The sequence below is a fragment of the Saccostrea cucullata genome, unplaced genomic scaffold (genome assembly GCF_032062105.1).
Source record: "Saccostrea cucullata isolate Sc308-1 unplaced genomic scaffold, CSIRO_AGI_Scuc_v1 ctg1455, whole genome shotgun sequence".
In the NCBI taxonomy this organism is placed as follows: domain Eukaryota; kingdom Metazoa; phylum Mollusca; class Bivalvia; order Ostreida; family Ostreidae; genus Saccostrea; species Saccostrea cuccullata.
In genome coordinates, this window is record NW_026924057.1 from 21,158 (window position 1) to 49,135 (window position 27,978).

General features: G+C 33.7%; 3 protein-coding genes across 4 annotated transcripts in view; 2 read left to right on the forward strand and 1 right to left on the reverse strand.

Annotated features, from left to right (window-relative positions):
* Positions 1 to 14,733, reverse strand: part of LOC134265596 (probable C-mannosyltransferase DPY19L1) — a 31,328-nt gene extending 16,595 nt beyond the window's left edge. For both annotated transcript variants that reach the window (XR_009991781.1, XM_062747819.1), the window contains exons 1-4: positions 14,547 to 14,733; positions 14,119 to 14,143; positions 12,502 to 12,589; positions 7,495 to 7,632 (exon numbers count right to left, since the gene is read on the reverse strand). Coding sequence is in view for 1 of the 2 variants with exons in the window: in XM_062747819.1 (XP_062603803.1) it covers positions 7,495 to 7,632; positions 12,502 to 12,589; positions 14,119 to 14,143; positions 14,547 to 14,700 (405 nt within the window). In the remaining variant the exon portion in view is untranslated. The remainder of the gene's footprint in view (positions 1 to 7,494; positions 7,633 to 12,501; positions 12,590 to 14,118; positions 14,144 to 14,546) is intronic.
* Positions 100 to 2,994, forward strand: LOC134265592 (uncharacterized). The gene has a single exon (XM_062747813.1). It carries the CDS (start codon positions 312 to 314, stop codon positions 2,976 to 2,978), a length of 2,667 nt encoding a protein of 888 aa, XP_062603797.1. The 5' UTR covers positions 100 to 311; the 3' UTR covers positions 2,979 to 2,994.
* Positions 14,734 to 15,053: 320 nt separating the features above from the next.
* LOC134265593 (protein SPMIP7-like) lies at positions 15,054 to 27,697 on the forward strand. Its single transcript, XM_062747814.1, has 9 exons — positions 15,054 to 15,775; positions 19,200 to 19,261; positions 21,973 to 22,064; positions 22,835 to 22,973; positions 23,867 to 23,934; positions 24,038 to 24,079; positions 25,171 to 25,278; positions 25,756 to 25,866; positions 26,363 to 27,697. The coding sequence occupies exons 1-9, from the start codon at positions 15,241 to 15,243 to the stop codon at positions 26,499 to 26,501; spliced, it is 1,296 nt and encodes a 431-aa protein (XP_062603798.1). The 5' UTR covers positions 15,054 to 15,240; the 3' UTR covers positions 26,502 to 27,697.
* Positions 27,698 to 27,978: the final 281 nt, after the last annotated feature.

Genomic DNA, 27,978 nt, shown 5'->3' on the forward strand with positions numbered 1-27,978 from the left:
TGAGAAAATTTATTTTATTGATCTAGGTCAATATTCTGTCCAGTCTAACAGCTATGGTTGTTATCAGAAATTTTAATCAAGTTTAACTGCAGAATTACATTTTTTCGCGTTACGAAGTATAGCGAAAAATAATTGTCCTGACGACATGTAAACGAATACGAAAGTGTGGTGTTACTAACGTAAAATTGCTATGTAGGTTTCAGCCAATGAAATGTTAGAATTGAGAAAACGTGTTCGATTGTATATACGGGTGGTTAGTAAGGGTTCACTTTCTAGCGCACGCTTTCCCGAGCAAGTCGTGTTTTAAAATAATGGACGCCAGGCAGATTCAGGGTGCAATTTCTGAAGAAGTCAATAGAGTTGTTTCGCGTCAGCAGTCGGAATTGCTGGACAATTTAAAAGACATGATGGACAGTCGACTGACAGCTTTTCAACAGAATATTCAGCAAATTTCAACTTCCCAGATTAGTAAAATAGAAGAAAATCTTAATGAACACTATGTTTTCCGGAAAAAAGGAAACGAGAATCAATACAAACATGAGGCAAAAGTGCTAACTAAATTGAAGGAGGCCAGGGAACATTTGAACAGCGACGACGGTGTAGATTTAGCCAAAAGCAGCATAAATGAAGGTATTGAGTTGGTTAAAAGTCGCCAAAAGGTCATTAAGTTAGCTGATTCGTCGCAGCTTGGTTGGAGAGTGGTTCAAGAATATCAAGCCAATCCGATAGCTGACGATTCAGACGATGAGAAAAAGATGTACAGAGCGCAGATGAGGGCAGAGAGAAAAGTTTTCAACGGGAAGAAGAGATCTAGATTCGAGCCTTATCAAAAGAAACCGGCAACTGTTACTCGCATGGAGACTGACGAGAAGTCAACAGGCAGTGGAAAACCTGGCAGATGTTTCGACTGTGGTGCAAAAGGGCACTGGAGCCGAGATTGCACAAAGAAAGATGACAAGACAAACAAGATAAGTGAAAACTTAGATAATTTTTTATCTAATTCAAATTTTGCACATTTTGTTGATATGAAAAATAAAAAATCTCCAGTTGGTCGCTTAAGATCACAATATGACGAGTGGGAGAAAATAGGAGCAGGTAAAACAATTTTAGACGTTATAAAGTCAGGTTATAGAATTCCATTCAAAACTAATCCTGTGGCTGTTGAATTAAACAACAATAGGTCGGCGAGAGATGAACCAGATTTCGTTACAGGTGAGATCAAAAATTTGGTAGAAAAAGGGTGCGTGTCACGAGTATCTGAAAAACCTACAGTTGTAAATCCTTTGACTGTGGCTAAAAACAAAAGCGGTAAGCCAAGGTTAGTGCTTGATTGTAGGCATATTAATCCTCATTTACACAAATTTAAGTTTAGATACGAAGATGCTATAACAGCAAAAGAAATGCTTAAGATTGGAGATTTCATGTTTACTTTTGACCTAAAATCAGCTTATCACCATTTAGAAATATGCGAGGAACATCGACAATATTTGGGGTTTTCATGGAAAGAAAATGGAAAAGTGTCTTATTTTGTTTTTAATGTACTACCTTTTGGCATTTCAACAGCAGGGTACATATTTTCTAAAGTTCTTAGAGAACCTGTGAAATGTTTAAGGTCAGAAGGTACAAAGATTATAACATATTTAGATGACGGTATAGCTGCAGGCAGAAATTTTGATGAGGCATCAAAGGCAAGTATTTCAATAAAGAATCTTTTTCAAAATTTGGGTTTCTTGTTTGCAGAAGAAAAATGTAACTGGGTTCCAAGTCAAAATTGTTTATGGTTAGGTTTGCAGTGGAATACAGAAAAAGGTCAAGTTTACATCAGTGGTGATAGAATTCAACGTTTAAATTCTTGCTTAGACGCTTTACATTGTGAGGTACAGAAAAATGTACTTTATTTTCATGTAAAATTTTTGGCTAAAATTGTTGGTCAAGTAATATCCATGAAAGTGGTTTTCGGTGATATAGTGAGAATGAAAACAAGATATTTATATTACTGTATATCAAGCAAAGCTAGCTGGGAAGCTCAGGTAAAAATAAGTACGGAAGCTTTGAAAGAAATTGAATTTTGGCGGAGAAATGTGTCAACATTGAATGAAAATGGTTGTTCAATTGATTTGGTAAGCGCATCGGATGTATGCCATTTGTATTTATATTGCGATGCCTCAGATGTAGGCTTTGGTGGTTATTTTGAAAGTTTGAATGAAAGAGATGAAAATGTTTTTATGGGTAGTGTAGTTGGAAATTGGACAGAAGAAGAAACAATACAGAGTTCAACATGGAGAGAACTTGAAACTGTTAAAAGGGTTATGAAAAGTAAAGTCAATATCATTGAAAATTCAAAGTTAAAAGTAATTTCGGACTGTAAAAACGTTTCAAAAATTATGCAAGTTGGGAGCAAAAAGCCATATTTACAAATTATTGCAAATCAAATATTTGACACTTGCTGTGAAAACAGTGTTCGGGTTTGCAATGTATGGAAGCCTAGAAATGAAAACAAAAGGGCAGATTTTTTGAGCCGAGTAACTGACATGGACGATTGGTCAGTTAGGGATGAGGTATTTGACATTTATGAGAAATTGTGGGGAGTTCATACTGTTGATAGATTTTCAACTCATTACAATAAAAAATGTGAAAGATTTAATTCAAAATATTGGTGTCCTGGTACAGAGGCAATTGATGCTTTTACACAGGTATGGGTAAGTGAAAATAATTGGTTAGTTCCCCCGCCCATTTTTATACCTAGAGTTATTAACAAAATGGTAGCGGAGAAGGCCTCAGGTACGTTGATTATTCCAGAATGGAAATCATCTCCATTTTGGCCTTTGATATTTGAGGGAAACGTTTTCAAACATTTTGTAAAATTTTATGACTATTTACCTGATGAAAAATTAATAACGCATGGCAAAAGTAACAAATCAGTATTTGCAAAATTTCCATTGAAATTTAAGATGTTGGTATTGAGGATTCAATTTTAAAATTGACAATAAGTGTGCAAGATTACGAATATATTCTAATGGCACTGAGTGTTTTTTTTCCAGGATTAGAAGTGCAGTCACATGTAAACAAAGCAGTTACTGATAGTGGCATTTTGTTGAGCAGCAAGTTGGGATCTTTTAGTGAGCATATGTGTGGATATCTCTTATCATCGAAGAGTGACAGCACCAACAAGGCCTATAAACATAGTTTTCAACGATGGAAGAAGTTCATAAATGAGCATGAGCAAAGTGAAATTCCAGCGCAGCCGGTACATGTTGCTTTGTATATTACTTATTTGCTAGATTCTGGTGCGTCATATTCTACAGTGAATAGTGCTATTTATTCGATTAAATGGATGCATGGAATTAGTGGTTATCCAGATCCTACCGAAAATTCTTTTGTGAAATCGTTACAAGAATCAGCAAAGCGTTTAACTGGTAGGCCGGTGCACAGGAAAGATCCAGTAGACCGTCAGATGTTACAAGATTTGTGTGATTTGTATACTGACAGTACAGATGTCCTTTTATTGAGAAATTTATCTATGATTTTGATAGCTTTTGCTGGTTTTTTGAGATTTGATGAACTGAGTTCTCTGAAATGCAATAATATCATTGTTGAAGAAAATTATTTAAAACTTTTTATTGAAAAATGCAAAAACGATCAATATAGAGATGGAAATGAAGTACTTATTGCAAAAGGTATCACAAGTGCTTGTCCATATGCTATGTTTCTGCGTTATACAAAAGAGGCGGAAATTGATTTATGTTCTGATCATTTTCTTTTTAAGCCCGCTTTCAGGAGTAACGGTTTTTCAAAATTGATATTTAAAAACAAGAAGCTTAGTTATACTGCAGCAAAGCAAAATATTGTTACTCTTTTAAAAACGGTAGCTCCAAATTTAAATATTGGTCTCCATTCTCTCAGATCAGGGGGTGCAACTGCTGCTGCAAATGTTGGTGTTAATGAAAGGTGTTTACAAAGGCACGGGCGTTGGAAATCAATGTCTAGTAAAAATGTTTATGTCAAAGACTCTTTAGAAAAAAGATTACATGTATCAAAACAATTGTTGTTGTAAGTTATTTTTATATATATATTTTTTCTAGTCCCTTTCTCTCCCTTTCTTTGGTTATGTCTATTGTCAACCTGCTCGGTGCGCTACAATGCATATTAAGGTGTTGTGTTTATATATAAAGGTGAAATGAAGTGTGGACTTACATTTTTTCGCGTTACGAAGTATAGCGAAAAATAATTGTCCTGACGACATGTAAACGAATACGAAAGTGTGGTGTTACTAACGTAAAATTGCTATGTAGGTTTCAGCCAATGAAATGTTAGAATTGAGAAAACGTGTTCGATTGTATATACGGGTGGTTAGTAAGGGTTCACTTTCTAGCGCACGCTTTCCCGAGCAAGTCGTGTTTTAAAATTTGTTTTTTTAGATACAATAGTTGAATTTATATATATATATAAAAAAAAAAAAAAAAAAATTTTCAAATTAAGAATAAGCTTTTTGGATGTTTTAAACGTGAGTGAGGGTCCGCCACTCAATTTTTTCGCTTACTCTGCATTTGCCGCGGATACACAGGTTTCCATAGTTTTTTCAAAATATTTTTTATCTATGGTTTTTCCTGGGCGGCAGAGGAGGCTCTAAGGCTTAGTTTCTATTGCATCAATATAAAAGTCGATGTGTGTATATGTTTTTGCCTGTTTGTTTGTTGGCAAAATGTTATATCAGAACTGCTTTGTTTGTATGTTTGAATATATTCAATACAATAAACCTGGCGTCAACCTGCTCGGTGCGCTACAATGCATATTAAGGTGTTGTGTTTATATATAAAGGTGAAATGAAGTGTGGACGAGTATTTTTCCATTGGTCATTCAAATATTACAAGAATTCACACCCTTGATACATTGTACAAGTAGATTTTATGGGGTAAAAACATGATTGTCAAACTTAATATAAAAGAAATCACTATACAATATTGTTGCTGTTACTATATTTTTTCTTTATTATTTATCAGGTTTAATACCATGATCATTTTTTTTTAAGTTAGTTTTTTAATTAATGAAAACTTTGCATACAGTTGAATTTGGTTATCTCAGACCCTGCTATTTTGAATATCAGTGTTATTTGATGAAGTGGGTTGGTAGTCCCAACCACAGTTCCTTAACTACTGTACGTGTACTTAAAACAGCGGGCATCATACTTTAAGCGGCTTTGGCGCAGACAATGATGCGCTAATTTATGAATACCGCTAAGAAATAATTTAAGTATCACTTATTCATGATTACACCAACAACTTCATATCCATTGATTGCGCTAAATTTCAAATATGCCAAATTATGTACTTGTACAGTATTTTACATATTTATTTTAGGGTATCATGCTATCTTGTGAGATACATATTTGAACGCTATTGACCAAATAAGTTAGCCAATGAAACAGAGAATGAGCAATAATATGAGAAGATTGTAATAAATTCTGTACATAATGTAGCATAGCAGAATTTTGTGTATATAACTTTGAAATTGTGTTTTTATTTTTTTGCGTTTACGATTATGAAATATAGGTAGATAAATAAAAGTTTTACAAATATATAAAATTACAAAGTTATTAAAAGTGTTTGTGTTGATTTATTTTACAATTTTGTTAAATTAATTATTTTCCCGCCAAAACTCAATTGAGCGACTGGTTTAGTAATATCACATGACTAGTGACCATAGACAGGTTTTTGAATCTATTGGGGTGTTGGTTATTCTTGTCCGGTGCTGTGGTTCCAGCAGGTTGTGTCTATATTTAATTTACTTTGTTGGACTTTGGATTTTCAGTCATGGTATGTTTGACTTTTTGTTTGCTTTTTATCTTTAAAGTTTGAGAATTGTTTCAGGATGAGATTTCTGCATTTTCCAGTAGTTAAAACTTGCATGTTTAATTCTTTTAGAACAGCACAGCACTTAGATAAATTTACCAGATAATTTGGAGAGCCTAAATTCCATAATTTTGGTAAGTCGTTTGTTAAATATTATTTGTAAATGTAAGTGTAAATAATTGTTTGATTTTATCGCTAAACTTTCATAATTAAATAGGTTCAGTGGAGATCACTTTATAAATTAAATTTATGAGTGTAAAACTATAACTATATTGAAGTTAATGCGTTCAGATACGCATTTATTAGTGAGAGACTATTTTATGATTGGTGTTTTGTATTATAATATAAACACTTGATTATTGTGTACATTGATGAGGTTTTGTACATTGATTTTGCAGGGCCATAAATAATTGTCTTGATTACCATATGTGAAATGAATTGGACTTGAAATAATATAACCTGCTGAACTTTGAAACCTGTTGTTTTATTTCAATATACAACCAAGGTTTACATTTGGAGCCCCCCAGTTTGTGATCGAATTCCTGACGAACCAGTGTTCAGTGTGCTATTTTTATTCGTCACGGGATTTAAACAGTGCGATTCAATGTATTATGTTGTGAGCATTGGTGAATAGTGAGAACTACTCGTTACACCTGAGTGACGCGCACCTGTTGGCGGATCTTGGATCAAGAATGGAAAACCCCGGGAAATAGTTACTTCCGGAAGTGAAAGCAAGCAAAGAGGTGGATCCAAGCTTTACAGATTTACAATCAACAACATTTGCATTTGGATTTTCGCATACCATATGTACCCAGACAGTCCGGTGATTATGAATATTTCCTACCAGTGACGTGTTTCGATTTACACCGAAGAACGAACATAGCCGTTGCCTTTTGGAAACAAAAGCTAAGACAAGCTTTTACTTGGATTATTCAGTGGTATAGAAATTTTCCTTGGGTTTTAAATTGGCACATTTTTCAGATAAATTAGGTTCAGGTTAAATAAAACAATGATTTTAATTGGCTCATGCAAACTTTTATGAGGCTAATTAAAAGTGTGCATTTCTTACCCCTTCATACCTGATCAGTTAAGCCAAGTGTTTAATTAGAGTGAATCCCTTGACATGGAAAGATGATCATAAAACAGATTCTTTGATTTGTTAAAAAGTTATAATACTGGCACTGCACGTATAAAAACAGACTCTGTGATTGGTTCAGATACACATTTTTTGATCATGTTGATTGGCTTAGATACACATTTTGTGATTTGTTCAGATACACACTCTGTGATTGGTTATTAAGATACATGCCCTGTGATTGGTAAAGATACACATTCTGTGATTGGTTAAAATACACGTTTTGTGATTGGTTAAGATACACATTCTTTGATTGGTTAAGATACATGTTTTATGATTGTTCAGATACATGTCCTGTGATTGGTTCAGATACATGTTTTATGATTTGTTAAGGTACATGCTCTGTGATAGGTTAAGATACATATCCTGTGATTGGTTAAGATACATGTTTTGTGACTTGTTAAGGTACATGTTCTGTGATTGACTATTGGCTAAGTCAAATGATCTGTGATTGGCTATTGGTTAAGTCAAATGTTTTCTGATTGAACAAACTTTATAATGATTCCCCACCTCAGGATAAAGGTTGAACCTCTTTAGGACGTTGATAGTATCAGGATATTCTGTGATGTTGTCGTACATGATTTCATTCAATCCATCCAGGAAGGTAGGAGCTTCTATGATGGTTTTGAAGTAGGAGAAATAAAGACCCTACAAAGAATTTTAGAAAGGAGATTAAATTACTTGTGTTTCAGTAATCACATATTTCTGCATAGTTTACATAAACAAGAGGCCCATGGGCCACATCGCTCACCTGAGAAGCTTTGACCATTCTGTTCTTTACCAGATTTCCCCCTTGTAATACATTATGTATCCCCACCCTACCCCACTGATCATAATTAAGACATTTTGAAATCAACTACCCCAGGATCCTTCCATGTGCAAATAAGTTTCAGCTTTTCTGGCCCAGTGGTTCTTGAGAAGAAGATTTTCAAAGATTTTTCCTATACATTTTTATGTAAAACTTTGATCCCCCCATTGTGGCTCCACCCTTCCCCTTCCCCCCATTGTGGCTCCACCCTTCCCCTTGGGGTCATGATTTGAACAATTTAAAGTCTACATTACCCAAGAATGCTTCCACATAAGTTTCAACTTTTCTGGCCCGGTGGTTCTTGAGAAGAAGATTTTCAAAGATTTTTCCTATATATTTCTATGTAAAACTTTGATTCCCCATTGTGGCCCGCCCTTCCCCCGGGGGTCATGATTTTTACAATTCAGAATCTACACTATCCCAGGATGCTTCCACATAAGTTTCAGCTTTTCTGGCCCAGTAATTCTTGAGAAGAAGATTTTCAAAGATTTTTCCTATATATTTCTATGTAAAACTTTGATTCCCCATTGTGGCCCCGCCCTTCCCCCGGGGGTCATGATTTGAACAATTTAATATCTACACTACCCTAGGATGCTTTCACATTAGTTTCAGCTTTCCTGGTCCAGTAGTTCTTGAGAAGATTTTCAAAGATTTTTCCTATATATTTCTATGTAAAACTTTGATTCCCCATTGTGGCCCCGCCCTTCCCCCGGGGGTCATGATTTTTACAATTCAGAATCTACACTATCCCAGGATGCTTCCACATAAGTTTCAGCTTTTCTGGCCCAGTAGTTCTTGAGAAGAAGATTTTCAAAGATTTTTCCTATATATTTGTATGTAAAACTTTGATTCCCCATTGTGGCCCCACCCTTCCCCCGGGGGTCATGATTTGAACAATTTAATATCTACACTACCCTAGGATGCTTTCACATAAGTTTCAGCTTTTCTGGCCCAGTGGTTCTTGAGAAGAAGATTTTTTAATGACCCAACCCTATTTTTCTCTTTTCTTGATTATCTCCCCTTGCGAGGGGATATGTCCCTCCATTTTAACAATTTAAATTCCCCTTTACCCAAGGATGCTTTGTACCAAGTTTGGTCAAAATTGGCCCAGTGGTTCTTGAGAAGAAGTCGAAAATGTGAAAAGTTTACAGACGGACAGACGGACAGACAGACAGACAGACGGACGGACGGACGGACGGACGACGGACAAAATGTGATCAGAAAAGCTCACTTGAGCCTTCGGCTCAGGTGAGCTAAAAAAAAAAATACTTTTTACTCCCTAAAACATGACCCAAAGGGTTATCATGACACAGAAAAAATATGATAACAATTTTTTTAAAAATCCAGTTCCAAATTGTTGCCTTGATGTAACCAGTTTATTAATTTACATTCCAACTTTCTAGGAAAATATCATTGCTTTAATTTCAAAGTGGCAGTGAGTGGAATTAGCATTTCAATGTCAACAATCTATCAAATTTTATAAACAACCTATCTAATTCTTAACAAAACCGGAAGTCCAAATGAAAAATGTGGCTTCTGACATTGGTATATTTATTTCAGCTTGGCTTTGTTAAAAAAGCTAATGATGGTAATAAAAAGGTAAGCAAAGCTCAAAGCATTAATAAACCCATCATCAAAATGCTCAAACCACTTTCAGATACTGTAAATCACTTTTTATTCGCAAGAACTTTATTTTTTTCGCGTAATTACGCGAGACAATGCATTCGCGTAAATTTAATTCTCACGTATAAAAGTATTCCTTACGATTATATAGAGGAATAACAACTATTCGTGAAAATTATGTCTCGCTTACAAAGAGACAATGACAATCTCGCGAAAATATGGTGTCGCCAAAATTTAGTGATCTACAGTATACTTTTTTTTTTGATAGATGTATTCTGCAATATACGAGGGTTGTCCCATAAAATCGTGGACAAAGCGTTTTTCTCGAAAAGTAATGGGCGCACTAAGCTGAAATTTTCAGTAAATGTTTATTCATCATATTTAAGTGATTCATAATGTTTTTGATAATATATATTCAAAAATAAAGATTTTATTCTGCTTGAATGTGCACAAGGTATGGTCCTACGGCGCACGGTAAAAATAGCATGTTTATATTAGAGAAGACATAAGAATTGATTCGTAATAAAAGTTTTCAATACATTAGCTTAGGATGAAAATTATCCTAATTCCATTCCTTAATCAATTCTGTCGTATTTTTAAAAATTTCAAGGCATTTGGTTAATTTTTGGCAGTTTCCCGAGCAATTGAAATGGGAAAGTAAAAAACACAATACACGAAAAATGGCGACTTTTTATGACGTCACGGCGCACCGGAGAGCAGTTCAGATTGATTAGGATGTTGTAATGACGCCTTAAGGGACTTTAAAGGAATACGGAAGAAAGAAAATATGAAAAATATCACCAGATCTTTAGTATATAAATGAAATGAAAGTTTTCTTAGTGAAGTCTTCGTGGTTGAGTCCCCAGATAGTACAAAACATATGGACAGACTGCCATTTGTAATAGCAAAGGACGCTGTCACTGTCGACCGTCGATGTGAGATTCTCTTTTAGTTAAATGATGGTGAGAATACTGTCTGTAACTTGCTAATAGATATTCAGAAGATCGCATGAGTGTGCCACATTGGTTTCTTAACTGGTTATAGATACTCACATATGTAAATCAATAAAATTTCTAAATTTAAGTGGGGCTTATTCTACTTTAAGTTTAGCAAAGATGAAACGTGACGCTGTTTTAGACACTTTGACGTTATCATCCGTGCGCCATAGGGCGATACAGTACATACAATAAAATATCATAATTTGTTTACCTATGCATATATCTATTTGAAATTTGCTATGTATATTCATAATTTATCTACTAAAAAGTGGTGAAAATTTCAGAACGCAGTGATGATTATTTTTCAAACTAGACAACTTGTCCACGATTTTACGGGACAACCCTCGTACAAATGGCAGAATCAGTAAATTGTTTAAATAAAAAAAGTTCAATTACATTTTACTTTCTGTTTCCTTTTCAAAATGTGAAAGTCAAATTATAGAAATAAGAATTGCAGCTGGTAGCAAACTTAGAATATATTTTGACCCTCAAAAATTCTCTTTCACTCCCAAAAATGTATTCAAAGGGTCATAATGACCCTTGGTTTTCAAAGTTAGCGGAAACACTGATTATCAAAAAACCAATATATATATATATATCTCCTTGAATTTCAAGGAGATATATATATATATTAGTTTTTTCCAGTTAAACTGCTCGATAGTTGTTTGAAAGAATATTATCAGCAGTAGTATGTACTGTAGATTCCTTATTATAAGGAGGAATTAATCATCGCGTAATTTCATGAGAAGGATTGTAGCGCCACAACGAGCAGTCTTACAACACATTTCATGATTTCAGTTTGCATGAATAAATTGAATTAATCCTTGTTCCTCATCTTGAAAATAGATGCCGAAATTCTAGTCTACAGTTTATTTACACAGCACATCACCTAATAGAAACATTCAGGAAAAATAATTCACAAAATAAAATCCAAGTAAAACAATCACAATCTCTATATAATATTTTTCTAAAATTCTGTCGCGCTATATATATACCAGTACCCAAGATCCGCTCCTGATGATCAGGAGCACTTTATAAGATCCTTAAGATCAGGAGTCAATACACAGGTCATTACGATCAGCAGGAGGTTAGATAAGAGGGGCGATTAATATACAGATAAAAGAACAAGGTTCACTTTTGCCTTATTTGGCCCTATGAATTTCTGAAAAACTGAAACAGCATAGTTTTAGTTAACAATGCATTAAATATCACTGAGATCTTTGGTGACTGCATATCTATCAAAAATGACGTCATTTTCTGGCTAGTCAATGCATTATGACGTCATGAAATGCGTCAATTTTCTCATATTCTGAAAAAGTCTACAAAACAGCCAATTTTTAAAGCTATTTTTTGATATTTTATATAGAGCGCAACCTCTGATCTAAAATATGCTACTAGTAAATGATAGAACTGTTTCTGAGGATTAATGGACATGTTTTATTTTGTAGATCAGAGAGTGCGCTCATATTATTTTTCTTCACTGAAAGTACTCAATTATGCCTGTTTACCTAAAAATTCAAGAACATTGCAATTTCATAAAGCCAGTTCTCCTAGACCTGGACTTTTAGAAGAATTTTTTTAATAGGATATGAAAGCACCAAGTCTCTATTTTAATTTAGTACTTCAAATAGAAAATCAAGTGTTGATCAATAAATTGGCATATCTACAGGGCCATTTTATGCATAAAGTGAACCGACTTCTTTATAGTATAAGTGTAGATAATGTGTGAACAATTAATTAATGAAGAATGATATTAAAGATAAGATATTCTAAATCATTACAGGATCACTTGTGAAATAAAATTACTCACATTTATTTTTATGGTGCTAAAATCCATGTAAATTATCTTCATCAACGGTCCATTCGCAAATCATTATTCTCACAATTTGACGTTAAAGAGTCATCTTGTGATAATAAGTACTCGCAAAAAATATAATGAATCTACAGTATTGGAGCACTGCCATTGTCTCAGACATGTAGTTGTGACTTTGAACACACACAATTCATTATAATACAGAATTGGAGAACTGCTATTGTGTCAGACATGTAGTTGTGACCTTGTACACACACAATTCATTACAGACCTACCATCTCGGTCCTGAATGACAGCTCTCTCTCCAGGTTTGACAGATGTGAGAAATGTTTATCTCTTTCAAACATTCCATATACATGGTTCCTACAACGCAAAGGAAAAAATTAAATAACGAAAATAAAACCAATTCTTTTTAAATGACTAAAACACAGTAAATATTTTCCCTCTTGTATACAGATTGTTGAAAATAAGCTAAGTGTCTCACTGAAAATTGAAACCAAAATAGACTTCACTGATGAATGCCCATATCTGCTCACTTCTTTTACTCACCGTCCGTGGGGAAACTCAACGAAAAATTGTTGTAAGGCCACACCAATTTGATATCTTGGTCGCCGGACCCGCGCGCACGTAATTTATAACTTTCCAAAAAATAATATTAAAAAAGATTTCCCGCATCCGCAATATTTTGTTCCGTTTTCCGCATCATTTTCGACTCTAACTTTTATTTTTTCATTCCAAGTCACGGTTGCGTTTAAAATCAAGGTTTTCAAAAACGCGTGTGTCTTTTCCTGAATTACATTGATCGTATCACAAATATTTGGCACCGGATTGTCAGTATTCTAGTAAGAAGTTTAGCATAGAAATTATATCAAGAATGCCTGTGCTCGTGGTAAAAATTAGTGATCAGGAAGGAGGATTTATTATGAAAAACACTGTTACAAATTTTACATGGGGAACGTTCTCCGAACTGTTTGAAAAATATGTTTACTGTTTATTCGAAAGACACCGATTCGATTGTTGAAATACATTTACATGAAACCAACAAGCCCAATTCATTCTTGCATTCATGTGTCTACACTCTACAGTGAAAAAAAGGTAAGTAGAAGGGATGTTTTATTACCCGTTTATGGTTTGAATTGCAGTTTCAGATACCTACAAGCTTAAATGTATTTAAGGTTGATATATTGTGAGACACAGACTGCTTTTTCATTATTGAAAGTTTTTGTAGGAAGAGCTGTTGATTCGTTTAAAAGAGGATCATCGGTATACCTTGTACCAGAGGACACAGAGGATCAAGGAATAGTAGTGAAGTAGGCCACAAACTGCAAAGTTATTTTTCAACTACTTTAAAGCACTACCTTCCACCTGTGTGTGTTCATTGCTGAAGTACTGAAAATCCTCTGGATGATACAGAACCTTATATTTCTGCTCTTTATGAACAATATTCAGTTATTCAAGCTTTATTACAACTTTGTCACTGTTGACAGAGACCCTAGATCTTGGGGAGGGATATTCTGCCCAAGAGGTGTAAAAGATAAAATGTTGTGAATTGGACATTTACATGATGTATGATTCCTACTTGAATCACTATGAATTGAAATAAACAGGTTTTTAAAAAATAAAATATTATCGCTCGCCTCTTTTCATTTTACACCGCTTCTACTTTTTTAAGTTTCAGCTTTTTAATTTTAAAAATTTTTAAATCGCTCGCTCGCCCCAATTTTTTCTGTCAAAAATCCGAAGACCAAGAAAATAAATTGGTGTGGCCTAATGTAATTAATACATTTTCACAAATGATTTCCTTAATGATTTCTTTTCTCTGCTTTTAATTAAAATATTTGAAGTTGAGAGGAAATAAAAAAAAAAAACTTTGACGACAGAATTGTACTAACCTATGCATATATCCTACAGAAATGGCTGCAAAATAAAGAGAAAAATGATTAACAAAACTTTTAACAACCTTTTTCATGCATTTCATCTAAATAATCAATGTATGAAATAGAAGCATTCTTTTTAAGTTACAACTTTTTAAAGTTCCTGTAAAAAAAATATGCAAAAGTTTTTTTGTCTTAGAAAAAAAAATTAAGAGAAATACTCTAAAAATATTTTCAATTTTCCATTTTTTCATACTTTAATGTATTTTGTTTTCCTCGTCCTTTATCAACTAAACATAATAAAATCATTAAAATGCTACAGGACTTTTCCGAACTGTCTGTTTTAGAAATAATAACAGTCCCATACAGGAAGCTACGCTAAGCCAGCCTTGTTTATAAAATGGATTACGTGTACAAAATCCATGATGCGATAAGAAAACACAAACCTAAAGCAGCGATAAATAATTTATATAAAAGATCGCCTGATTTTCCACGCTCTCCTTTGCTGTCATTCCTTTTTGTGGTTTTCTTTCGCGTGGAATTGCTCGTTTCTGTGTTTGCATTGGAGTTTTGATTTTGGTGCCTCTTCTTAGCTGCCATTTTTGTTTATCGACCAAGTCGTACACAGAAATAGTCGAGAGTTTATGATAAATGAACTTAGCATTTTTTCTTCAAATTCATCACCTGAAAAGATTTTTACGACATTTATGGTTAAATATTAAAAAAGAAAACCTATCCATAAACTGAAAAACAAAAATCAACAATGAACAATACTCATAATAGTGTTCGTTGAGTCGAAATATTTCTCGTAGACCCTATCTTGATAAATAAATTCGTGTATTATAAATAAAATAGTTGAATGCTTCTTATCCATTATAATAAAAACTTTACACAAAAATTTTAACATAAAATTATATCATATTTTATATGTATTGACATTTTCATTAACTTTGCATGACGGATTTTAACGATCTCTAAACGGGCACCTGCTCCTTCCGGTTTCCTCCATATATGGAAGTTTCCGGAGTATCCACGGGTAACACGGTAGTTTACAATATGTCGGACGTGTAGAACTTTAAACCTATAGATTTTGTGATAGTCACTCTAAACTTTCGTACTACTGGATAATAAAAAGTGAAAATGGCCACAGCAATAGTTGAAAGGCCTGTCTTGGCCGACTCCAATTTTAAAACACGTCCACCATTTCAGTCTTATTTACAAGTAGATTCAAATGCTGGTGGAAATACCGTGCAACAAATAGTAAACCATAGGCGGATCCGACAGATGAAATTCCCCGCCCTGACCGGCAGGGCTGATGTCGACTCCTTTAAAGACTTCCCTGCCAAGGATATCGGATTCAAACGCTGGAATGATGAAGGCGACTTCCGGTCCAATGCGCCTTACAGGGACTATGACAATATTGTGGATCCGGTCTCGGGGTTCGTCTCGGCCGGTGGGGACGTGGACAGGGTCACCGGACATAAGAAAATTAAACCCCTAGCTCAGCTGAACGACGTCCCGCAGTGTGCCCCTCCACAAAGTAAGAACTCGGACAGGAAAACTTTTGAGAAAGCCCCTCCCGAGTTACGACGCTCCAATACGTATGAGCCCGGGGCCCCGTCCTTCTGGAACAGTAGAAAGACATCGGATGAGTGGATCAAATCTCAGCTGGGAGGTACGTACAGAATTTGTCCTAGTGTTAAAAATAATATAGCAGTGTTATTTTTTTTAATGCATATATGTTGGTGTAAGTCTGTATACCTGCAGTATTAATTATGTCAAGTTACGTCTTTTATTTTTTTTATTTATTTATTTATTTATTTATTTATTTATTTATTTATTTATTATTTATTTATTTATTTATTTATTCATTTATTCATTCATTCATTTTTTCTTGCGTATGTGCATGATGTGTGTTGGTTTGTTTCCTTTTGTAAACACGTTAGAATTGAAATCTTGTTCTCAATCTACAAAATGCAAAAATGACAGTATATAAACATTTTTTAATGATATATATTTACTATATATATGCCACGCAGTGCCTCTTAGAGTACGATAGTATCAAGGAAATAACTAAACATTGATCAATAACCCAATTAATTTTATCTTATTTATTCTGTTTAAGTACACATAATATAATAATGAAAAATAATGATCAGATACTTCGTACACAAACTTTACGTCTTTTTATTTACCACTGTTTACCTATATACCTTTATGTAGATAAATAGACCAAAAAAAAAAAAAAAAACAAACAAACAAACAAACAAAAACATGCGAGTGATTGAAAGGAAAACTACAAAGTAGATTAATAGAGTTTTCAGCATAAAATTGGAGAACTCCGAAGTACGGTAAAAGAGAAACTGATGTATTTATTTATAAGTGAATTTCTATATGTATACAGCGTACAAATGACCCAATTTTGACCTTGTGACCTTGCAAGTTCCCGCCCCTTTCTCTCCTTTGTATGCAGACAAGAAAAAAGCAAAGGCCTAAAGTCTCTTTGGAAAAAAAATTGGTAAAAATACATGGTCATTATACATGTTACAAGTACATGTATGTGTATTGCAGTGTAGAATCCTCTTAGCTTACTTAGTATGTTGCTTTGTCATTTTTTTTTAAGTCTGAACTAAATTAATTAACCGGTAATTTTGATAGCGCGAGTATGAAATCCAATTTATTGCATGACAATTATTTTGGATTTTTAACTGAATATATTGCATGCGTGCACTAGGAAAATTTTTTATGAAATCAAATTCTAAAATCAATCTACACCCCGGGGTCTATATACAGATATTCAGTCAACGCGGACTGTTCACAAGCACCTGTGCCCCTTACCCCTTCCCCCACCCCTGGGAAGTATCATAGTGTCTACTTCTTATACCTCAAATGTTAAAACAAATTAAGGTGTATTAAATATGGGTACTTGTCTATAGAATTTGACGTTTAATTGATCAATGAAAGATCGATATTAAAATTTAGCATTCAAATAAAACAAAATTCAACACGGTCGTTAATTAGCGAAGGTAAACTTTTCTTACGTGTATTCTATTGGAAAGTTTCTACAGCACAAGTACTTATCTACCTATATATCTATCTGTATACTTACACTTAGATAAATAGACCAGAACTTTTTTCTATTCAGTGGGATATTGGCATTAATTACCATACAATAGGCAGTTATTAGAAATTTGGAAATTTAAAGGTAGAGAAATATATAATCGATTCAACAGTCACCTTTAGCTTGTTTTATCCTAGATTATCAGATAATACATTTGAATCGAACTTGAAGTATTATGCTGGTGATTTTCAAAATATAAAAGTTAAGAGAGACAGTGGTGCACTATATGGGGTGGGGGTTGGGGTTTGAGGGGTTCCCGGGTTGGGGTGATCCCTCTTCGACTCTTTGGCTGCTACGGGATAAAGGTGACCCCCCCCCCCCCCCCCTTACCGAAAAGTTCAAATGCTCAATTTCAGTTATATACCTTTATCTTTTTTTAAAAAGTTCTAAATTAATATTTTTCTTCTTTCTTTCTTTCTTTCTTTCTTTTTTTTGGTAATTAAAGTGAACTTTAAATATAGAACATTAATTTATTTTTCAAATATATCGGTATATGTACACTAGAAAGTAATTTTAAGATAAAATTTCAAGATGAACTTGAAGTTAAAAATTTAATGTCTCTCTCCCCCCCCCCCCCATTTTGACCTCGTTATACACGTATATAAGTAAACAAATATATATATTTTTTAAGAAAATCATATGAGTAAATTGGATACCTGATATTCTTTTCAACATTTTGTATTTTTATTTCGTTACATATATATAAATTTATAAATATTAAATACAATAAATTCATGGTGTAATTCTTTCTGTATGGGGCAACATTCTGTGATCGATATTTTGTCAGAAATTTTATCCTTTTGAAAACTTTTTTGTGCTAATTAAACACTTCGGTCATTTGATCTGAAGCAATGTAATCGACCTGTCTAAATTTAACAAGACGTTCATTGTTTTACAAACAAAAAATCATTTAAAGGTCTTGATTATCTCTTTAGATAAATAAAGAGTACATTGTCATAGGTATTAAACGGACGACCGGACTTAAAAAAAAAATCCCCAACTGCTTCAACGATATGTAGGGACCTTCGGGTGAGACCGTATAAACCGAGGTCCTGTCCCGTCGCAGTAGGGGCTGGCACGAAAAAGATCCCTCACTGCTCAAAGGCCCTCAATGCCGAGCATAGGACAAAATTTGTAGCCCTCCACCGGCAAGTTGTGACGTCTCAACGTAAACAATTCTTGAGAGGGACGTTAAACAACATACATGTACAATCAATCAATCAACGATATGTATATAAATCGAGACTCGGACAGCTTTTTCTCAGCTGCAATAATGTAGAATCTGATATTTTTAGAGAGGCTAAAAAAGGAGAGGGCCACATTTTTTGTCACCCATATCGATTGAACATTTTTTATTTGTAGATCAAAATTTGAACTTTTAGAATATGCTCACTTTGAAGCCATTTTTGGAGGAAAAATTGTCTTATTGTGTACACTGAAATTAAATTATATAGAATGAAGCTTATTTTAACCTATGTTGTACAGTACATGTAACATGACTAGGGATACTTTACGCTTTAAGCATAAACTGCCCCAAGTTATGTTATATCGTATAACATACTGGTTTACATAGGCTTCATTCTTTAAATAATTCTGTAGATATCCGATTTGCATCACCGGGAGGGGGGGGGGGGGGGGGCTAGGTGTTTTTTTTTTTTTTTTTTTTGCAAAAATAGACATAATATGCATTAAAAATAGGGATTTACCTTTTTTTTGTTGTTTACCCCCCCCCCCCGTTACTTTCAATTTGCTTCTAACTCCCATATGCAAAGGCGTCGGAACCGGGGGGGGGGGGGGGGAGGAAGCTGGCCCCTTTTTTTTTCTTAAAAATAGACATTATATAGGCATTGGAAATTGGGATTTAGCTTTTTTGTTGGTTTAGCCCCTCCCCCTTTCCCACTTTCGATAAGCCCCCCCCCCCTACTTTCAATTTGCATCTGACGCCCATGATATGTGATATAGAATTTTTGTCTTTCAGGGTGGACCAGTGATTATGACCCCCGCAAGGACCCCCCGGAGACAACGAAATGGAGGTCAAAGGTAAAAAGCACCGACCAAAAAAATAGTCATTATATTGTACATATAGACGTATGATTACATAACCTTTAGGCCAAGCGTAAACATTCTTTGTTCGCAGTTGCCGACCTATAATTCTTAGATTGGGTAGGTAGGTAGGCATTCTTTTTTTTTTTTTTTTTTTTTTTGAAAAAAAAAATTGTTTTCAGATTTCTGTTAGATAACAAATATGAGAGCTTTTCATTGGCCTACTAAACATAAATAAGCCCCACTCTTGTTATAAACCACTGATTGATAAAAACAAAAGTCAAAAATTGAAAATGAAGCGGTTTCAGTATCCTGAAAAATTGAAAAAAATATTATTACAAAATGGCTAAAAAAAGTTTGGGTCGGGTGCATTTCAGTGGGTGTAGGCAACTGCAAACAAACATTTTTTTTTAATTTTAGGCCTTATCAAACGTATTGGTGTAGATTAAAGAGAGGCGATGATCAAACACGTGAATAATGCGTTTAAAAATTGAAAGAATTCAAAAAGAAAGTTACTTCTTTGCCGTGTTATTTAAAACTTAAATATTACCAACAATCCAAATTGCAAATAAATATTGTAATGTTATTTTGATACTTTGGCAGGATGGGAGTTTCAATAAGGTACATTTTTAAACACAAGAATTTTAAATTGTTCACAGTATGTTTGTCCTCCAGTGATACAGCAGATGACTGACACACTTTTTTTTTGTCTAACTCGAATTGCACATCGGATTGATTAAATTTACACCCGAAAAATTCCATCGTGACAGAAAGTCCTTATTAGGGCTGGGCAATAATATCGATATTTCAATATATTGCAATACAATGACAAAAAATATCGTATCGCAATACGATTTTGAAATATCGATATATTGGCAATATGCTAAGATTAAGGAATTTTGTCATTAAAATGATTAAATATAAAAAAGGACTTGTGAAAGTTTGTTATTAAGCCAAAGAGTAAGACAGAAGTTGTTTTGTGGGAACATTTCAGAGCATAACTTAAATGAAATCAACAAGATTTTTTTTTCCGTGCTGGTTACTTATCATAGTTAATTCTGCATGTAAATTAATGTAAAAACAGAAAATGCCATTTTTATTTTGAAAATATTGCAATACATATCGCAATACAGTTAAAAATATCGCAATATATCGCAATACGAAATCTCGGGCCAATACCCAGCCCTAGTCCTTATACAGCAAAATTTTAAATTTCGCAGTATATGTAAAAAAAAAAAAAATAACCATCAATGGTAAATTATATTTTTTAAAAATGTAATTTAAATAATAGTTACATGTAGTATCTAATTTAATGATATACCCCCTTTTCCCCCTACACTTCCTGACTTTCCATTAAGAGCACAACTAACGGATATTAACATAGGGAACTGTCATGTGGTAAAATTTGAATTTAGTACCGTGTAAATTCAACATTTACAACATGACGGGACAATCTCACCCTCCTCATGTTATTGTGAGTTTGAATGTGAACCAAGAAACAGTGAATCAAGAAAACACGCTACCTTAAAGTTTGTAGAAGATTAAAAGAGAGAGAGGAGGGAGAGGGCACCTTAAAGTTTGTAGGAGAAGATTAATTAAAACAGAGAGAGGAGGGAGAGGGCACCTTAAAGTTTGTAGGAGAAGATTGATTAAAACAGAGAGAAGAGAGAGAGAGGGCACCTTAAAGATTAATTAAAACAGAAAGAGGAGGGAGATGGCCACCTTAAAGTTTGAAGGAGAAGATAAATTAAAACGGACAGAGGGGGAGAGGGCACCTTAAAGTTTGTAGGAGAAGATCAATTAAAACAGAGAGAGGAGGGAGAGGGCACTTAAAGTTTGTAGGAGAAGATTAATTAAAACAGAGAAAGGGGGGAGGTCACCTCAAATCGCGATTCTCTGAATTGAGCGATTTATTTTCCGTTCTTCAGCGTTAAGAGATCGGGGACAGAAATGTTGTCAAAGTTTTATTTAAAAGACTGACGTTTGGGAAAAATCACACAGCTGTTGGGTATTGGGCTATCACTCTTAAAATTTTTTGCATTTTTTTGGTTGCTGTTTTTGATTGAAAAAAATTGCACCAGTATAGATAAAATTTTGGAAAATTAAAACTTGTTTGAATGCAAAAAAAAGTTCATATTAATTGTAAAACGGACATTAAAATGTAAATTACTGTTTTGTACAACTTTTTTCATAAAGGGGGTAGAAAATTGCACCCACTGGTAAAAAAGCTGTAAACATCACCAGTTGTGCAGAAAATGGAAAATAACCCTTTAATTTTTTAGTATGTTTAACTTATGATTTAGAATTGAGCGTATAAGATTGATAAAGTATCTTTTCTTTATATTTGTAACCTCATATGATATTGGTATTTAAAAAAGACAATTTTCGTTGGTTTTTGCATTGTAAAGACCCCCCCCCCCTCCCCCCGTAAAACAACAAATTTTAAAGCTTTGGTATTTGTGAAATATAAAAATGAATAAAACTTAAAAAGAAATTTAAGAATTTTGGGTTCATTGGGTGCGGGGGAGATTTATCTCATGCAACGTATCGTTTATTAATTAGATTTCTCCAATGTCATTATTTTTACTTCATGTCTTCTGGTAAAATAGAAATAAAATATCCATTACAGAAAAATTCATCTGAGAGAAAAAAATAGCTGTTTTTCATTTAATTATTTTCCTTTCCATTGTCTTTGTGTCTTTTTTCAGTCAGCATTTGTCCCCAAGCCTCCGTCAGAACAGAGCAGGGACGGAAGAGACCATCTCGCCCTGAAGTTTATGTACGGCGCCTCCACGCAGAAGTAAGTTTTCACCTATCGATGTCATGATTTATTCACCTGCCAATATCAAGATTTATTCACATACCGATATCATGATTTAATCTTCTACCGATATCATGATTTAATCTTCTACCGATATCATGATTTAATCTTCTACCGATATCATACTAATTCACCTACCGATATCATAATTTAATCTTCTACCGATATCATGATTTAATCTTCTACCGATATCATGATTTATTCACCTACCGATATCATGATTTACTTAGGTGCTATGGTACTCAAGCTTTATGTATAATTGCAAACAATTTTCCCCAAAGAATAGGTACTAAAATTGATAACTTCCGAAAAAACGAAAAAAAAGTTAGGGTTAAAATTGATGAATTTAATTATTTTTGAACAATTAAGGAAAATAAATGTCAAAAATTTCATAGAACACCGATACAGAAAAATACAATTAAAACGGGTGGTTTCCAAGTGACACAATTAAAATCCACGTGTTTCTGTAAGACTAAATACCTCTCATCCATAATGGGTCTCATAAAGTCAGTTTATGCTGAAATATAATAATTTTTCATTATTTTTAAATAAATTGTCATTTCTATAATCATGATAATTATGACAAACAAAATCACGTTCTGTGATATGTTTAAAATTAGTTATTCATTTAGATCACACATCCTTTTCTTCTCAGATCATAGGTGAATGTAATTTACATTAGATTCAGTAAAATTTTGATTTTATATATACTTTGTATACTATAAGTTCTAATTCATTTCTCTATTTAGGTCATACGAGGAGGTACCGTGGGACAACATGCTTCCCCCAAAACAATGGGCACCTGTCAGTACCCTAGAGGAAAGGCCGGACATGATATCACAGACCTACACCCTAAAAAGATACGACCCCGCAGCTCAAGAATGGCAGGTAAATAAAACGTAACGTAAACAAAAGATACGACCCCGCGGCTCAAGAATGGCAGGTAAATTACACGTAACGTAAACAAGAGATACGACCCTTCGGCACAGGAATAGCAGGTTACTTACACGTAACGTAAATAAAAGATACGACCCTGCGGCGCATGAATAGCGGGTAAACTACACGTAACGTATAAACAAAAGATACGACCTGCAGCACAGTAAAGGCACGTAATGTAAACAAAGAAACGACCCCAGTGCACAGGAATTGCAGGTTAATTACACGTAACGTAAACAAAATATACGACCTCGCGGCACAGGAATAGCAGGAGTGGCGGTTAAATTACACGTAACGTAAACAAAAGATTCGACCCTGCTATACTCAAGGATCATGTGGGTAAATTATAGGTAACGTAACAAAAGATATGACCCTGCGGCACAGGGATGATTTCTTTCACAAAAAATTGTTTGCAAGCATGAAAGAGTTAAAATAACAAAAGACGAAAATGTGTAACCTTTGTTGGTTAATTACCAGGGTACATGACCTTGTAACCTTTATAGGTTAATATCATGACCTTGTAACCTTTATAGGTTAATATCATGACCTTGCATCTAAGGAGTGGCGGTTATTAAGTTACATGACTTGATGTATCTAACATGGGGAAAAATGTTTTCAAGTCTGAAAAATTAAGATGGGGCAAAAATATTCCTTATACAGTACGACCCCGCAGGTCAGACACGGCAGCAATAATTTTTTGATTAAGTTAAACTTATTGTAAACAAAAAAGAGTATAGACCCATGAACGCGCGGTCAGGAATGAACATGAAAATGTGTGAACATGATTTGTAGCTATACAGAATGGAAGATAAATTAAAAAAAAATCTGTTCAATGATCTTTTTAGGGCACCGGAAGATCATGGGATTGGTTTCAAAGGAGGCGTGGCTATTATAAAGAAGGACCAATCAATTTGTGAGTAGGATCTTACATGTAATAAACAGCACATTATATTTTTAATTAAATGCAGAAATGCAGGGGAAAAACCATTAACATGTAATTTTATGTTCCTTTGCAGCTCAAGCCCTTGTCCTAGAACTCAACATATACCTAACTACAGGTAAGTCGGATACACAGCTGACATGTACACCTAGTTACAGATAAGCAATTTAAATGTAAGCTAGCTTTACGGACGAAAACCCTTGGCTAGCGAAGATGATTTACATATAAGCAAGTTAAATATACTTGTAAGTTAGATTTACGATATAATGCAGATTTATGATATTACAGGTAGTTGAGATATTAAACATATAATTTTTTTAAATACCTGTATGTTTAACCTAGCGCCAGGATTATGTTCATCTTTGATCTGATTGACTTTCAGATAATTAGATTTGATTGTATACTCACACATTGTGTTGATTACATTAGTTAATTGTATGAATTTCAGTGGTTATGTGCATGTTTATTTCATTGGTTGTGTGTATATTTCAGTGGCTGTGTGTTTTTTACTGGTGTTAATTGTATGTATATTTCAGTGGTTGTGTTTATATTGTAGTGGTTATGTGTATATTTCAGTGGTGTTGTATATATTATATTTTTCAATGGTGTTGTTTATATTTCAGTGTATATATTAGTGGTTGTGGATATATTTCAGTGGTTTTATGTATATTTAAGTGGTTTTGTGTATATTTCAGTGGTTGTGTGTTTATTTCCATGGTGTTGTATGTACATGCATGTATATTTCAGTGGTTAAGTGCAAATTTCAATGGTTGTGTGTATATTTCAGTGGTTGTGTATATATTTCAGTGATTTTGTCCATTTTTGTGTATATTTCAGTGGTGTTGTGTGTATATTTCAGTGGTGTTGTGTGTATTTCAGTGGTTGTGTCTATGTATCAATGGCATTGTATGTATATTTCAGTTGTGTCTTTGTATCAGTGGCGTTGTATGTATATTTCAGTGGTGTTGTGTGTATATTTCAGTGGTGTTGTGTGTATTTCAGTGGTTGTGTCTATGTATCAATGGCATTGTATGTATATTTTAGTTGTGTCTTTAAATCAGTGGCGTTGTATGTATATTTCAGTGGTGTTGTGTGTATATTTCAGTGGTGTTGTGTGTATATTTCAGTGGTTTCGTATATATTTCAGAAGTTGTGTGCATATTTCAGTGGTTGTGTATATATTATAGTGGTTATGTGTGTATATTTCAGTGGCTGTGTAGGAGCAGATAACTTAGATGAGAAAGACAATGCCAGAGAACCTTTCAATCCTTACACCATCAAGAGAGTGAACATTCCCAGATACAGTGAGACCGGACAGTGAGTACAGAAAGCTGGACTGGTTCTAATGACCTGGATCCAGGGCCATAAAACTTAGATGAGCTCAATTTTGATCTCAGTCTCACTTTTACTCATTTTTACAAAAGTAATATATGAGTCTGGTTTTTTTTTTCTTCACAAAATACACAAGATGTCAACAATATAAAGTTCTTATAGAGATAAAACTTGAAAATTTTTCTTGAAAAATAAAATTCTTCTAGAATTATGTCAAGATCTTTATGTGTTTTCTCTCCTAGAACTTTGAATTGTTTAAAATCCAAATTATATTAACTGAGAATGGTTGTCAACATGGAAATTAAAGTTCAACAAATACATAAAGAAATTGTTACAGTTCTTAATATCTATATCCCAAGGAATTTATATTCCTAATATAAAAAACAAGTTTTACATAAATTATACTGAGTAATACACAAATTTAACATTCCATTCTTATTTAATTCTTTGATTTCTTTTCAGTCGTCCAAACATCCCAGGTTACCAGGGCTGCACTCTGTGGCAGGGAGTGTATGCTCCAGCTCACTCTATGAAAGTAATTAATGCTCAGAGCACCACGTCAACGGTTCATAAGTAAGTAATTAATGCTCAGAGCACCACGTCAATGGTTCATAAGTAAGTAATTAATGCTCAGAGCACCACGTCAACGGTTCATAAGTAAGTAATTAATGTACAGCATTTTAACAGCTCATAAGTTTTTGTTAGTATAAGAAAGGCAATGTTTTATATTGGAAGATACATATAACAGTATAATCATTTAGAAGAAATTCGTAAATTACTTTAAAATCTAAAAGATTTTTGAAAATGAATGTTCTTTCTAGTTAGAGTTAAACTATATTTACTATGAAGGAAGGTAAAAATATTCAAATCAGCAATAATTTCCTAGTAATTGTTTAAATAAATAAAGTTTAGGGTAAAAAAAATCAAATTAGGTCTATTTCAAACCCCAGAGTGTATTTTTGTGCCAGAGCCTCACTCTCAGTTTTCTTTGTATTTCAAAGCCTTACACTAATTATCTGTCATATGTATCTGCTGAGTCAAAGCCTCACTCTCAGTGCTCTATTTTTAGATCAATGCCAATATCCCCCAATAACTCAAACCACAAGCGGGACTCTCAGATGTCTAAGATGGTGACCACTGTCCCTCCATGTAATCCCTTCAACCAGATCAACAAACTGGAGGAGGTTCTGGAGAGTAAAATCCAGTAAACTCTTATTATGACGTCACTTATCTATAGAGTCAAGTCCAGTAAACACTGAATATGATGTCACTTATATATGGCCATCTTAAAAAAAATGTTTTGGGTGCCCACTACCGACCGACTGGTAAAAATTTGCTTGACTCAGACGTTCAGGAAGCATGAAACCTCTTTTTATGCCACCCGGAAAATAAATATTCAACATTTAATTGATTTTTTCCTTTAAAAAAATTACTCATCTAAAACCGAACCATTTTTTTAAAATCCTGAATTGTAAGTTGGCAAACAAAAATTATTTTAATGTTGGCCTCAGTTCATTCTTTATTGTTTTTGGAAGCTCAATGTTTTATACGGTACCTTAAATATTGAATAATGCATAAGTAGTTACACTACGTCTATAATTTGTTCACTCCAAGGAGCTGGTCATTGGGATACAAAAACATTTTTTGTAAATTGATTGTTTTTTCAGGAATGCTATTTTTTCCTTGTCTGTGATATCTGATGTTAATGCTAAGTCTACTGATAACTGGTTTAGGGTCCATGAAATTGGCCCATCTATGTATTCTGCACATCATTGTAATTTTTGCATTGCATTATAGGTTACTTTTATATTGAAACTGCCTTGTGAATCTAATGTCATCTCTCTAGGAAATGAAAATGAGTGGAGTGTGAATAAAAAAAAAAGCTCAAACTCTCAATGTTCAGGACTAATCAGTATTATTTTTTTTATAAAATGTAGACCATATACAAATAAAGGTAGTATTTTTCGTTTTGTAAATAAATATTCTGTGATATATTTTTTTTAAAGTTGTTAAACATGTGTATCCCTTTTATATGTTGTAAAATGATTGGTATAATTCTGCACCCTGTAACTAAATTCCCTGTTCTTATGAAGTGATGCACTACAATTATAACTACATCATGTTTTGATTTGTTGTAAGTGGGAGGTCTGTCTTTTGTTGTATGAGAGATTGCCCTCCTAAATTCAAATTCCTTTCTTTCTGTAACTGTTGAAAGAATAATTAGTTATTTGTGTGCAGCTCATAATGAATTCATTATGAGTGTATGTGTCGGATGTTTTTCTTTTCTTGAGTGAACTATTTTTTTTTTCAAAAATTTTCTTGGATACATGTATGTCAGTTGAATTTTCAATGACTGAACTTTTTTATGTAATTTTTTAAGAAGAAAATAAATATATGCCATCTTGTTTGTTTCAGCCTGTGTTCTATTCCTGTTACTTTTTTCTTTGGATATTTTAGTGAAAAAAATTTCAACAAGACTTTCAAGATTTGATATTCGACACAAAAGGTTATCAAATCATCTTTTCCCTGACAGTTTTCTAAATGTAAGAGATTTACTAGTATACCGAGTCATGCCTAAATCAATTTACTTAAAATGAAAAAACGCATGCACAAAAGGACCAGTTGCATATTCTTGGGTCTTAATTTCCCGCAAGCTCTGAAAAATAAACCCGAATGTGTAATAAG

Coding starts and splice junctions, on each gene's coding strand:
- LOC134265593 (XM_062747814.1), top strand. CDS start 15,241: ATGGCCACAGCAATAGTTGAAAGGCCTGTCTTGGCCGACTCCAATTTT. Junction 15,776..19,199: donor GATCAAATCTCAGCTGGGAG/GTACGTACAGAA, acceptor TTTGTCTTTCAG/GGTGGACCAGTGATTATGAC. Junction 19,262..21,972: donor CAACGAAATGGAGGTCAAAG/GTAAAAAGCACC, acceptor GTCTTTTTTCAG/TCAGCATTTGTCCCCAAGCC.
- LOC134265592 (XM_062747813.1), top strand. CDS start 312: ATGGACGCCAGGCAGATTCAGGGTGCAATTTCTGAAGAAGTCAATAGA.